Source organism: Nerophis lumbriciformis, linkage group LG27 (assembly GCF_033978685.3).
Source record: "Nerophis lumbriciformis linkage group LG27, RoL_Nlum_v2.1, whole genome shotgun sequence".
Taxonomy (NCBI): Eukaryota; Metazoa; Chordata; class Actinopteri; order Syngnathiformes; family Syngnathidae; genus Nerophis; species Nerophis lumbriciformis.
In genome coordinates this window covers 30,462,982-30,478,165 of record NC_084574.2, presented here as the reverse complement: position 1 = coordinate 30,478,165, position 15,184 = coordinate 30,462,982, and the positions used below count along the sequence as shown (strand labels likewise).

Genomic DNA, 15,184 nt, shown 5'->3' with positions numbered 1-15,184 from the left:
CATAGTCATCACAATGGCAATCAAAGGATGCCTTTCTCCTTGTTAAAGATCTCTCCTCAGCCTTCCGACCCTCCAGCTCGTCCCACAGCCCCTGACTTGAACTGTTGCCAGTCTTCCTCTGTTTTCCTTGGACCCCTGAGGGCAACCACAACAGTTACTGAAACCCATCTGGCAACCCAGGCTGAAGTCCCCGCCATCATCACCCAAACTCAATCTCCTGCTGCTTCTTAGATAGTCCTTCATGGGGAGTGGCCACCATATCCTGTGGAGGATGAAATATGAAATACAAATAAGTTACACTCATCGTATGGAGCACAAGTAATGCAAATGTGTTTGGAATCAAACAACCTCATGCATAGTTCCATCTGTTACACATACAGTATGAACCTGCATGGACTTTCCTCAATGCATTCCACTGACATAAGTGCCTTTTAGCCACTCTGATCCTACATAGACAAAAGGAACATGCATTCTTTGCTTCTTGCAAATTTCCTAGTTTCTGTTAAAGGAGAACATTATCACAATTTCAGAAGGGTTAAAACCATTAAAAATCAGTTCCCAGTGGCTTATTTTATTTTTCGAAGTTTTTTTCAAAATTTTACCCATCACGCAATATCCCTAAAAAAAGCTTCAAAGTGCCTGATTTTAACCATCGTTATATACACCCGTCCATTTTCCTGTGATGTCACACAGTGATGCCAATACAAACAAACATGGTGGATAGAACAGCAAGTTATAGCGACATTAGCTCGGATTCAGACTCGGATTTCAGCGGCTTAAGCGATTCAACAGATTACGCATGTATTGAAACGGATGGTTGTAGTGTGGAGGCAGGTAGCGAAAACGAAATTGAAGAAGAAACTGAAGCTATTGAGCCATATCGGTTTGAACCGTATGCAAGCAAAACCGACGAAAACGACACGACAGCCAGCGACACGGGAGAAAGCGAGGACGAATTCGGCGATCGCCTTCTAACCAACGATTGGTATGTGTTTGTTTGGCATTAAAGGAAACTAATAACTATGAACTAGGTTTACAGCATATGAAATACATTTGGCAACAACATGCACTTTGAGAGTGCAGACAGCCCAGTTTTCATCAATTAATATATTCTGTAGACATACCCTCATCCGCTCTCTTTTCCTGAAAGCTGATCTGTCCAGTCCAGTTGGAAATGCATCTGCTTTGAGTGTCGCAGGATATCCACACATTCTTGCCATCTCTGTCGTAGCATAGCTTTCGTCGGTAAAGTGTGCGGAACAAACGTCCAATTTCTTGCCACTTTCGCATCTTTGGGCCACTGGTGCAACTTGAATCCGTCCCTGTTCGTGTTGTTACACCCTCCGACAACACACCAACGAGGCATGATGTCTCCAAGGTACGGAAAACAGTCGAAAAAACGGAAAATAACAGAGCTGATTTGACTCGGTGTTTGTAATGTGTTTGAGAAAATGGCGGATTGCTTCCCAATGTGACGTCACGTTGTGACGTCATCGCTTCGAGAGCGAATAATAGAAAGGCGTTTAATTCGCCAAAATTCACCCATTTAGAGTTCGGAAATCGGTTAAAAAAATATATGGTCTTTTTTCTGCAACATCAAGGTATATATTGACGCTTACATAGGTCTGGTGATAATGTTCCCCTTTAAGTATTGAAGGCTATTTATCTTTGTGGATGCTCTGTTCATTATCTTGCTTTCTGCTCATTTGTACGAAACATGAAGGTTTATTAAGTCATCAACAACTAATTAGCGTGCAATGCTCTGCTCTTCATAAGACTGAAGTGTCAATTGTATATGTGCAATGTGGGATGTTTGTCTACTGTGAAGCACCGTGGCTTATTAATACAGCACACGGTTATTGTTCAAATAAGTCATATTTGACCTAATGTATGTTTTCTCTACAGATGTTATTTCAAGCGGTTGTGACCAGTGCCTGTGAAATTGATTAGTTAACTTGATTGTAGTATGTTTGCACAGTTTCAAGTACAAAATATATATGTTTGTATTGTTCAGTGCCGTTTCTTTGAAATAAATCGCTGCAATCATAAGGCCAAGGCTTCAGTTTTGTCATGACATGGCGGGTTTGTTTTCCCGAGATGCAATAAAAGTTGGAGCGGACATGGCGTGAAGGTAACGACATAATTCTTTTTACTATAACAAAAAGAACAAACTAAAGGTGCGCACAAGGCAGAGGTACAAACTTGACTATGAAACAAAAACTTACACTTAACGTAGACTAAGGGTATGAAACAAAAGAACTGCTAAACGTAATAATAATAATAATAATAACTGGGATTTATATAGCGCTTTTCTAAGTACCCAAAGTCGCTTTACATGTGGAACCCATCATTCATTCACACCTGGTGGTGGTAAGCTACTCTCATAGCCACAGCTGCCCTGGGGTAGACTGACAGAAGCGTGGCTGCAATTTGCGCCAACGGCCCCTCCGACCACCACCTATCATTCATCATTCAGTTCACCGGTGTGAGTGGCACCGGGGGCAAAGGGTGAAGTGTCCCGCCCAAGGACACAACGGCAGCGATTTTTGGAAGGAAGAGGCGGGGAGCGAACCTGCAACCCTCAGGTTTCTGGCACGGTTGCTCTACCCACTACGCCATGCTGCCCCTACGTGACATGAATAAACAAAAACTTACTTGGAACAAGCATGGAAATGATCATGGAACAATGGCATGGAATCAACATATGAGTGACAAGGGTAACAGCAGATAATGTCGCCAGGCCGACCAACAGAAAAATACAGGCTTAAATAACAGTGACATGATTGGTGACAGGTGTGTGAGTCCAAACGTGGAACAGGTGAAACTAATGGGTAACCATGGAAACAAAACTTGGAGAAGCCAAACCATCAGTTTTATATTCCTCTCTCCTGTCTCTGGGTGTGTGCCAAGTCAGGACAGCACACCCTGACCATAAAAGGAGATGTTCGTGTGTAAATGTCTGGAAAGACAACAGATGCAGGTCGTATCTTAGATGTTTACTTTAATGTAGGTTGTATCTTAGATGTTTACTTTAATGTAGGTCGTATCTTAGATGTTTACTTTGAGCTGAACATTTAGACTCTTGTCACGGATAGGGCCATCACCTTTGCATACCAAAGTCCAATTGTATTGCCTTTTCTGCCGCGAGAACTAATCCAATCCACACACAAATCTCAATACTAATTGACTATTATGTGACCAAACTAAAATACCTACTATTAACACTGGTGGTTTGCTTTCTCCAAGATGAATATAGACATTCACCATATGCAAAACATAATATGAGTGAATTAATTCACTTCATAAATCAAATATTTCAGGCCACTGTAACATGACATTCAATGCACAAACGTCCTCAACAATGATATTTCATGTACATTACAAAGTTACAGACTTCTTTAACATACCACCAATGGTACACATACAACAGTTTGAGAATAATGGCTGTAGTAAATTTGGCTTCTTGTTGGCTGAAGTTCACCATGTGGACAGAATGCATGTTGATGTTCATGAGTTCCCGCTGGCCTGAAGTTTGACACCTGTGATTTAAAGGCCTACTGAAATGCGATTTTCTTATTTAAACGGGGATAGCAGGTCCATTCTATGGGTCATACATGATCATTTCGCGATATTGCCATATTTTTGCTGAAAGGATTTAGTAGAGAACATCGACGATAAAGTTCGCAACTTTTGGACGCTGATAAAAAAGCCTTGCCTGTACCGGAAGTAGCAGACGACTAGCGTGACGTCACAGGTTGTGGAGCTCCTCACATCTGCACATTGTTTACAATCATGGCCACCAGCAGCGAGAGCGATTCGGACCGAGAAAGCGACGGTTTCCCCATTAATTTGAGCGAGGATGAAAGATTCGTGGATGAGGAAAGTGAGAGTGAAGGACTAGAGAGCAGTGGGAGCGATTCAGATAGGGAAGATGCTGTGAGAGGCGGGTGGGACCTGATATTCAGCTGGGAATGACTAAAACAGTAAATAAACACAAGACATATATATACACTATTAGCCACAACACAACCAGGCTTATATTTAATATGCCACAAATTAATCCCGCATAACAAACACCTCCCCCCTCCCGTCCATATAACCCGCCAATATAACTCAAACACCTGCACAACACACTCAATCCCACAGCCCAAAGTACCGTTCACCTCCCCAAAGTTCATACAGCACATATATTTCACCAAAGTTCCCAAAGTTACGTACGTGACATGCACATAGCAGCACGCACGTACGGGCAAGCGATCAAATGTTTGGAAGCCGCAGCTGCATGCGTACTCACGGTACCGCGTCTGCGCATACAACTCAAAGTCCTCCTGGTAAGAGTCTCTGTTGTCCCAGTTCTCCACAGGCCAATGGTAAAGCTTGACTGTCATCTTCCGGGAATGTAAACAATGAAACACCGGCTGTGTTTGTGTTGCTGCAGCCGGCCGCAATACACCGCTTCCCACCTACAGCTTTCTTCTTTGCTCTCTCCATTGTTCATTGAACAAATTGCAAAAGATTCACCAACACAGATGTCCAGAATACTGTGGAATTTTGCAATGAAAACAGACGACTTAAAAGCTGGCCACCATGCTGTCCCAAAATGTCCTCTACAATCCGTGACGTCACGCGCTGACGTCATCATACCGAGACGTTTTCAGCAGGATATTTGGCGCGGAATTTAAAATTGCACTTTAGTAAGCTAACCCGGCCGTATTGGCATGTGTTGCAATGTTAAGATTTCATCATTGATATATAAACTATCAGACTGTGTGGTCGGTAGTAGTGGGTTTCAGTAGGTCTTTAAGTCTAATTAAAACTCACCAAGCTGCAGTCAATTTCAAGTACGCTTTCTTGGAACTTTTTTTTTTAAGTGCGTTTGTCACATCGTGACTCATTTCAAGAATGTCTGTCCCCTTATTGTTTCTTGTTATCTCATATTTGACTCGGGTTCCCATAGCAACGTTTCCCAATATTATCCATCGTTGGGGGATTTCCCGCTATAAATACCTCCTAATTGCCTAGAGCACATATGTCAAAGTCAACACCACGCAAAAGCCGATAAGACACTTGATGTTTCTTGCTAAGTGTATCTCAATTCTGACAGAAGAAAATTAACTGCTTGTAGCTGCAGTTTTTTTTAGCTGAATACAGTAATAATAATAAAACAGTTAATAATACAATAATAATACAGTTCTTCGCTGTAAATTAGTTCCGGACATGACTGCGATAAATTAATTTCCGCGAAAAATAAATAATTAATTAGAAAGCGAATATTTTCATAGCTATCATAAAATCTCTTAACAACCTTCTAAATATTATTTTTTAGCATTTTAAGAGCCCTCTAGACATTAAATAACACCCTTTGGTCACCTTTACACTCTTTAATCCAGGGGTGTCAAACTAATTTTAGATTGGGGGCCACATGGAGAAAGTGGGCCGCACTGGTAACATCACAGCACGAAAACTTAAAAATAAAGACAACTTCAGATTGTTTTGTTTAAAAATAGAACAAGCATATTCTGAAAATGTACAAACCATAATGTTGTTGGGTTTTTTTTACACTTACATGTTGCGGTTAATAGTATTCTATTTTTCTTTGTCGTTTTCTGAATAAATTGTGTGATAACATTTATCAGTCAACTCATTGGTGTTCATTTTCAATCTATCGAGATTAAAAAAAATATCAAAATCAAATTACAGTATGTTATTTATGTAGTTTACTCATTTTCCTCGACTGGTGCACTAACATCATGTGGTTTATTTTAATTTTTTTTTTTACATATGTAGCATCGTCTACAAAGATACAAAGAATTGCTATTGCGACATCTAGTGGACAAATTTAGAACAGCAGTTTCTTTCATTCAAAGATTTAGAGTCATTTTTATACTTAGCAAACTCATCCCACGGGCCGGATAAAACCTGTTTGCGGGCCTGATCCGGCCGTACATTTTACATCCCTGCTTTAATCCAATACAGTAATACTGCCTGAGGCTGAGCCAATCAGTGGCCACGATACTGAACAGCACACTTTGATTGGTTTGGTATCCTCCAGTGGCCAATACTACTGTAGTATTGATAGTTTTAGTTTAGTTAGCCATTCATGCTTTAACATGCTTAATAAAAAAATATTTAAAAAAAATCACTGATAAGAGACAAGCAGTAGAAAATGGATGGACGGTGAAACTGCAATATTGATACACAATGTGGCAAGGAGACGTCGGTATTATTTTTTATTTGATGCAACAAGTACATTTTTTTGTGGTAATTTGAACCCTTTTTGAAACTTAATAAATAATCAAATGACGGTACAACTGTATACCATCATGAGGACTTTATACATTTATATAGTTTTATGTTTCGCAGTTACAAGTGGCGGCCAAAACTAGGGATGTCCGATAAAGGCTTTTTGCCGATATCCGATATTGTCCAACTCTTTAATTACCGATACCGATATCAACCGATACCGATATCAACCGATATATACAGTCGTGGAATTAACACATTATTATGCCTAATTTGGACAACCAGGTATGGTGAAGATAAGGTACTTTTTTTTAAAAATTAATAAGATAAATCAATCAAAAACATTTTCTTGAATAAAAAAGAAAGTAAAACAATATAAAAACAGTTACATATAAACTAGTAATTAATGAAAATGAGTAAAATTAACTGTGAAAGGTTAGTACTATTAGTGGACCAGCAGCACCCACAATCATGCGTGCTTACGGACTGTATCCCTTGCAGACTGTATTGATATATATTGATATATAATGTAGGAACCAGAATATTAATAACAGAAAGAAACAACCCTTTTGTGTGAATGAGTGTGAATGAGTGTAAATGGGGAAGGAAGGTTTTTTGGGTTGGTGCACTAATTGTAAGTGTATCTTGTGTTTTTTATGTTAATTTAATTTAAAAAAAACATAAAAAAACACACAAAAAAAGTGATACCGATAATAAAAAAAACGATACCGATCATTTCCGATATTACATTTTAGCGCATTTATCGGCCGACATCTCTAGCCAAAACTGTAATGTGGCCTATGATTAAAATGAGTTTGACACGGCTGTGTGAGAGTGATGGTAGTGTGTGTTGTACTTTAAACCTGACAATTTACAATTGTATACAAAGATATAACTGTGTGGTCATATAATAGAATGCAAAACTATGTTGGTAAAAATCAATATATTAATTTTTGTGTGCTAGCATGTGTGTGTACACATCCTACCAAGTCAGACCTACACTGTTTCAATGTCCATTTCTCTGATGATGCAATTGTTGATGACTGAAGTGTTGATATCAAATCAAATCAAATCAAATCAACTTTATTTATAAAGCACATTTAAAATTTACCACAGGGGTAGCCAAAGTGCTGTACAATGAGCAGGTTAAAAGATAAAACATGTACCGAGCAAACACAACACAACACAAACAGAACACGATAAAAAATAAATAATTAAAATAGAATTAATAAAAACATAAAAACATAAAAACAGGATCACAGCAGGTGTATTATGGGGCGCCATTGCAGGATGGATATCACTCAGTGTTAAAAGCCATGGAATAAAAGTATGTTTTTAAGAGAGATTTAAAAACAGGAAGAGAGGAGGCTTGTCTAACACTCAGGGGTAGGTCGTTCCAGAGCTTGGGAGCAGCAACGGCGAAAGCTCTGTCACCTCTAAGCTTCAGCCTTGTGTCAGGGACCGTCAACAGCAGCTGATCGGCTGATCTTAAGGATCGGGTGGGGCAGTAAGGCTGAAGGAGGTCGGAGAGATAGGTTGGCGCGAGGTTGTTTAGACATTTAAAAACAAATAAAAGGAGTTTAAAATTGATTCGGTAACGCACAGGGAGCCAGTGAAGGGAGGCTAAAATAGGGGTGATGTGCTCACGTCTGCGGGTCTGTGTTAGCAGACGAGCAGCAGAGTTCTGCACGAGCTGCAGGCGGGCGAGGGAGGCCTGGCTAATGCCAACATACAGGGCATTACAATAATCAAGACGAGTCGAGATAAAGGCGTGGATTAATTTCTCAAGATCATGTCCTGATAGAAGCGGTTTCACTTTCGCTATTTGGCGTAATTGATAAAAGCTTTTTTGAACGACGCTGCTGATTTGTTTTTCGAATTTAAAATCTGAGTCAAACTTTACCCCCAGGTTTGTGACAGAGTCGCTGAGATACGGGGTCAGAGTGCCGAGGTCAACGTTGGGGGAGGGAGAGCGACTTGGACCGAACAACATAACTTCTGTTTTGTCTTCATATCAACCAAACCCTCCTCATCCCACCCCCCGGATTGTAAATAATGTAAATAATTCAATGTATATACTCTGATGATTAACTTGTGTGATGACTGTACTATGATGATAGTACAGTCAGCAGCGTCGTTCAAAAAAGCTTTTATCAATTACGCCAAATAGCGAAAGTGAAACCGCTTCTATCAAGACATGATCTTGAGAAATTAATCCACGCTTTTATCTCGACTCGTCTTGATTATTGTAATGCCCTGTATGTTGGCATTAGCCAGGCCTCCCTCGCCCGCCTGCAGCTCGTGCAAAACTCTGCTGCTCGTCTGCTAACACAGACCCGCAGACGTGAGCACATCACCCCTATTTTAGCGTCCCTTCACTGGCTCCCTGTGCGTTACCGAATACATTTTAAACTCCTTTTATTTGTTTTTAAATGTCTAAACAACCTCGCGCCAACCTATCTCTCCGACCTCCTTCAGCCTTACTGCCCCACCCGATCCTTAAGATCAGCCGATCAGCTGCTGTTGACGGTCCCTGACACAAGGCTGAAGCTTAGAGGTGACAGAGCTTTCGCCGTTGCTGCTCCCAAGCTCTGGAACGACCTACCCCTGAGTGTTAGACAAGCTTCCTCTCTTCCTGTTTTTAAATCTCTCTTAAAAACATACTTTTATTCCATGGCTTTTAACACTGAGTGATATCCATCCTGCAATGGCGCCCCATAATACACCTGCTGTGATCCTGTTTTTATGTTTTTATGTTTTTATTAATTCTATTTTAATTATTTATTTTTTATCGTGTTCTGTTTGTGTTGTGTTGTGTTTGCTCGGTACTCGTTTTATCTTTTAACCTGCTCATTGTACAGCACTTTGGCTACCCCTGTGGTAAATTTTAAATGTGCTCTATAAATAAAGTTGATTTGATTTGATTTATATATTTGTACCATGAATTGATTTACGTGGACCCCGACTTAAACAAGTTGAAAAACTTATTCGAGTGTTACCATTTAGTGGTCAATTGTACGGAATATGCACTGAACTGTGCAATCTACTAATAAAAGTTTCAATCAATCAATCAATCAAAACCACACCTGTTCCTGGTTGCCAATCCGGCTTCTATAAAACCTGCCTCGCCCTCCAGTCAGTGCTGGAGAATTGTCTCTGTTGAGAATTGTCAAGACTACTGTTCATATTTGTGGTGCTTTAATACAAATTAGTCACCGCCTGTCTCTTGCATCTTGGGGTTACATACCTTCATCACAGTGATGCCTGTTTGTAACTTTACAGTTATCATTTTATAGTTAATTACAATTGCAACTCTATGCTATAACTTCACAATTATAATTGTATTGTTAATTACTCTCTCAGTTTAACTGTACAAGCGTGTGCAACAAGGTCTACGGAACCCCTTAAAGGGGACCTATTATGCAAAACCAACTTGTGGAGGTCTAGCTCCCCCAGGTTCGTCGGACCACCAATCAAAGGGTTTTATTTTACAATAAAACGTGCAAAGTCTTTTGGGTGCTTTTCAGCAGCTGTCTTTTTCTCAAGTGAGCACACAAAAGTTTTTTCTCCAGTGTCGTGTCTCACTCTCCACCATCAACAACCGCCTGCTCTCCTTCCCGACTGCTGCCTTTAACAGAGCGAGAGGTGATCAGACAAACACTCTCAGCTGTGTCATCCACACACCTGCCGCTGATCTCGAAGCCGGTCCTGGCACGCCCCGCGTTGCTGCAGGTCCGCAGGCCACGCCCCCCCCCCCACACAACTTGTCTTACCTATTGGTACCTGTTTTTGTGTATTTGGCATCTGCATAAGTCACAAAAAATGTAAATCCAACCATGGGGGCATGGCGGGGATGTTAATAAAGCAATCTCGCCTTCTTTCATACTTCTTTTGTTTGGAATTTGCACAACTTGTGACTTTTTTCTCCTTAAGTGGTATAAATTTACCCGAAGAGCATTGCACGAGTCCGTCATTTTAGTCCAACGTTGTAGTCGATAATCTACTTATTTTTCTCTATCCTCTTCTTGTGGGGCAGACTGGCTTGTACATGCACATGCATCCTCTGCTGTTTGCTTTTCTAATAAAAACTAGCGTATAGTTGTAACTTAAATCCGTTAGAAACCTATTTCACTAAGTACCACCTCAAAAAAATCTTGGCTTTCAAGTAACACCATAATGACCGACAATGAAAGAAAGTAGCAAAGCAGGCCAAAGTATTCATCAAAAACTATGCAGAGGTTTTAGTTAACAAGTATATTCAATATTTTGGCGACTGTAACATTACACACAACACTGTGTTTGAATATTGGAAAATACAAAAACAATAATTACTTAAGTGATTTTTTTGGCGTACCACTAGATCGGGGGTCAGCAACCCGCGGTTCTCGTTAGCGCTGCCATAGTGGCTCCCTGGCCCTTTTTCAGAGATGTGTGAAAATGATAAAAGATGAAGAAAAAAAGTGTTTTTTTGTTTTGACATATTTTCTGTAGAACAAACATGACACAAACCTTCTTAATTGTTAGAAGTCCCACTGTTTAAATTAAACATGCTTCACTGATGAGAGTATTTGGCGAGCACCGTTTTGTCCTACTAATTTCAACGATCCTTGAACTCATCGTAGTTTGTTTACATGTGCAACTTTCTCTGACACTGCCACAGAATTATGTGTTTGATGCCACTCCTTCTTTGTCTCATTTTGTCCACCAAGTGTTTTATGCTGTGTGTGAAAGCACAAAGGTAAGCTTTGTTGATTTTATTGATTTGCTGGAGTGCTTATCAGGCATATTTGGTCAATCCATGACTGCAAGCTAATCAATGCTAACATGCTATTTAGGCTAGCTGTATGTACATATTGCATCATTATGCCTCGTTTGAAGGTATATTTGAGCTAATTTAATTTCCTTTACTTATGTGCTCTGTGTATTTAATTTGTATTTGCATGCCTCATGACACATTATCTGTTTGTGTGCCATGTTGTTCCAGACCACAGCAAACATCACCCAGCTTGCAAAGATTGTAATGAATCCATTAGAAGAAGACAGCCTGCCGTTTCCTTAAACTTGGACACACACATCTATAACTTTTGGACATTCTAAGACAGTCATTTCCAGGAGTTATCTCATCCTGTGAGAAGCCTCCATTTCACTAATGATTTCCAATGTTGCAAAAATGGGTAGAATAAAAATTTCTGTCAACGAACATTTGCGTCAGCCTTTGATAGTAGGCTAATATAGACACTTGCATCATGTGTTGCCTTCATTATAACACTTATATAGGCTTTTAATTTGTTGCGGCTCCAGACGGAGCCATATTGGACCAAAAATGAAAATAAAAAGTATTTCAACATTTTGGGTTGCTGACTCCTGCACTAGATGGAGCCCGCTTACCACTACCGTTGTGGTACCCACACCACCGTTTGAGAATCACTGATGTAAAACAAAAGGAAGTGGACTCATAACAATGACCCCTTTAAGAGACAAATCATTTGAATGTACTGTCATTTGTAGTGATATTGCAGAGGATTATAATTACAGTGATTTCCTGTGGGACAAAAAATACTGTAAAATGCTGTAAAATCCTGGTAAATTATATTGGTACATGGCAGGAAAAACACATGAAAATAATCCAACACATTGTTCCTAACTTTTTGTTTCCTATTTCAAAAGCTTCATGCTGTGTTGATGGTCCACCGAGCACCACGCCAGATCTTTTTCTACAGACGCTGTCAGATTATTGAGCTCAACTCGAGGACACTCAATGTGACGTTTCCATCCCGCTTTGGCTTTCAGGCCATCTGACCAACGTTTTCCTTCAGAAATAATTCAACAGCCAAAGAGCTTCTTCCACTGCACTTCTAATCACAGCCTCAACTGGCAAGTGTTCGGAGATGATCAACAACAAGTCAACCCCCATCTTGACAAGCATTCCTTTGGGAAAAGGAAATGGAAAAACATCATTATATGAAACTGCCTCTAAGTGAGTCAATATGTGTCCTACCCGAGAGACACCGCCTCTTTAAAAATGGTTTATTTCAACGCTTCTATTTCTAGAGCAGGTGTGCCCAAACATTTTGCCTCCAAGGGCCAAAGTGAAAATGCACCAATGGCCCGCGAGTCAATTAGTGATTTTTACCATGCAACAGCATCACAAGAGAAGCCATATATAAATATAACTTGTACCTGCACCTTTTAAGTAAATTTTTAACCACAAAATATTTTTTTAAAAATGCAGATTTTCACCATTTCGTCTGCGTTGTTCTGTAACAAGTTCCTCCTAGATCAGAAGTGTCAAAACGTACGGCCCGAACAGGTTTCATCCGGCCCTCGGGATGAGTTTGCTGATTTTTGAATGAAAGAAACTGCTGTTCTAAATGTGTCCACTGGATGTCGCAATAGCAATTCTTTTTATCTTTGTAGATGATGCTACCTATGTACAAAATAAACCACATGATGTTAGTACATCAGTCGAGGAAAATGATCAAACTACATAAATAACATACAATAATTAGATTTTGATATCATTTTTGGTAACACTTTAGTATGGGGAACATATGAACCACTAATTAGTTGCTTATTACCATGCACATTAGTAACATATTGGCTGTTAATTAGTCATTATTAAGTACTTATTAAGTACTTATTAATGCTTTATTCTGCATGGCCTTATTATACAGCCAGTAAGCCATTAACTAAGAGTCTTTCCTAACCCTAACACCAACCCCAACCCTAACCCTATCCCTAACCCTTACCCTTTGTTAATAAGCAACTAATTAATCCATCTATCCATCCATCCATCTTCTTCCGCTTATCCGAGGTCGGGTCGCGGGGGCAGCAGCCTAAGCAGGGAAGCCCAGACTTCCCTTTCCCCAGCCACTTCGTCCAGCTCCTCCCGGGGGATCCCAAGGTGTTCCCAGGCCAGCCGGGAGACATAGTCTTCCCAACGTGTCCTGGGTCTTCCCTGTGGCCTCCTACCGGTCAGACGTGCCCTAAACACCTCCCTAGGGAGGCGTTCGGGTGGCATCCTGACCAGATGCCCGAACCACCTCATCTGGCTCCTCTCCATGTGGAGGAGCAGCGGCTTTACTTTGAGTTCCTCCCGGATGACAGAGCTTCTCACCCTATCTCTAAGGGAGAGCCCCGCCACCCGGCGGAGGAAACTCATTTCGGCCGCTTGTCCTTTCGGTCATGACCCAAAGCTCATGACCATAGGTGAGGATGGGAACGTAGATCGACCGGTAAATCGAGAGCTTTGCCTTCCGGCTCAGCTCCTTCTTCACCACAACGGATCGATACAGCGTCCGCATTACTGAAGACGCCGCACCGATCCGCCTGTCGATCTCACGATCCACTCTTCCCTCACTCGTGAACAAGACTCCGAGGTACTTGAACTCCTTCACTTGGGGCAAGATCTCCTCCCCAACCCGGAGATGGCACTCCACCCTTTTCCGGGCGAGAACCATGGACTCAGACTTGGAGGTGCTGATTCCCATCCCAGTCGCTTCACACTCGGCTGCGAACCGATCCAGCGAGAGCTGAAGATCCTGGCCAGATGAAGCCATCAGGACCACATCATCTGCAAAAAGCAGAGACCTAATCCTGCAGCCACCAAACCAGATACCCTCAACGCCCTGACTGCGCCTAGAAATTCTGTCCATAAAGGTTATGAACAGAATCGGTGACAAAGGGCAGCCCTGGCGGAGTCCAGCCCTCACTGGAAACGGGTCCGACTTACTGCCGGCAATGCGGACCAAGCTCTGACACTGATTATACAGGGAGCGGACCGCCACAATAAGACAGTTTGTTACCCCATACTCTATGAGCACTACCCACAGGACTTCCCATGCACCCTCAAGAACCCTGCCGAGAGTATAGAGCTGGTCCACAGTTCCACGACCAGGACGAAAACCACACTGTTCCTCCTGAATCCGAGGTTCGACTATCCGGCGTAGCCTCCTCTCCAGTACACCTGAATAGACCTTACCGGGAAGGCTGAGGAGTGTGATCCCACGATAGTTAGAACACACCCTCCGGTTCCCCTTCTTAAAGAGAGGAACCACCAACTAATTAATGTTTTTTTTTATCTTGATAGATTAAAAAAATAACACCAATGAGTTGACTGATGAACATTATCACATAATTTATTCAGAAAATATAAATAACGACAAATAAAGTATATATACTATTAACTGCAACAGGTGAGTGTAAAAAAAAACACCAAAACATTATGATTTGTACAATTTCAGAATGTGCTTGTTCTATTTTTTTAAACAAAGAAAACAATCTGAGGTTGTCTTTATTTTTAAGTTATCGTGCCGTGATCTTACCGGTCCGGCCCACTTGGGAGTAGATTTTTCTCCATGTGGCCCCCTGATCTAAAATGAGTTTGACACCCCTGTCTTAGATATTTCATCTGATCCCTTTCAAACTTCACCCAGACAGATTAGACATATGGAGGATGCTAAATTTCGAAGCGTTTAGCTTTTTATTGTCGGATGTGAGCAAAGCATGCCGACCGAGTTTATCTTTTTCCGTGGAGCGTCAAAAAGTCACAACTTGACCGTAGAGCAGGGGTTCTTAAATTCAAGCGTAACTTGTTATCCGCTGATCTGAACCCCAACATTTTTTTTAATTATTTTTTTTTATTTAATTTAATTTTTTCACAAGCTGTCGTTGTGGTTTGTGCAGCCGTTCGAGGCAATTGTGATTAGGAGCTATACAAACATTCATTTAATTAAAGAAATAAATCAAAAACATGACTGGACGTGTTGCCAAATTGACAAAGCAATTCGAGCGTATCACTGCTCGTCGGCACCATACTAAAGCAGAATGAGTCTCACGTCATTCAAGAATGTTAAAATAATATTAAAACGCCGGACATTTATCCATGAAAATATGAAAAAGCTGCTGATGGTGTCTTTGACGGAGGAGATACCAGAGGTGT

The 15,184-nt window shown here is 41.0% G+C and overlaps 1 protein-coding gene across 1 annotated transcript in view; it reads left to right on the top strand.

Moving 5' to 3' along the window:
- Positions 1-829, top strand: part of LOC133624526 (somatostatin receptor type 5) — a 41,915-nt gene extending 41,086 nt beyond the window's left edge. Inside the window, exon 5 of the mRNA XM_061988156.2 lies at positions 49-829. Coding sequence (XP_061844140.2) covers positions 49-231 — 183 coding nt within the window. The 3' untranslated portion in view covers positions 232-829. The remainder of the gene's footprint in view (positions 1-48) is intronic.
- The last annotated feature ends 14,355 nt before the right edge of the window (positions 830-15,184 follow it).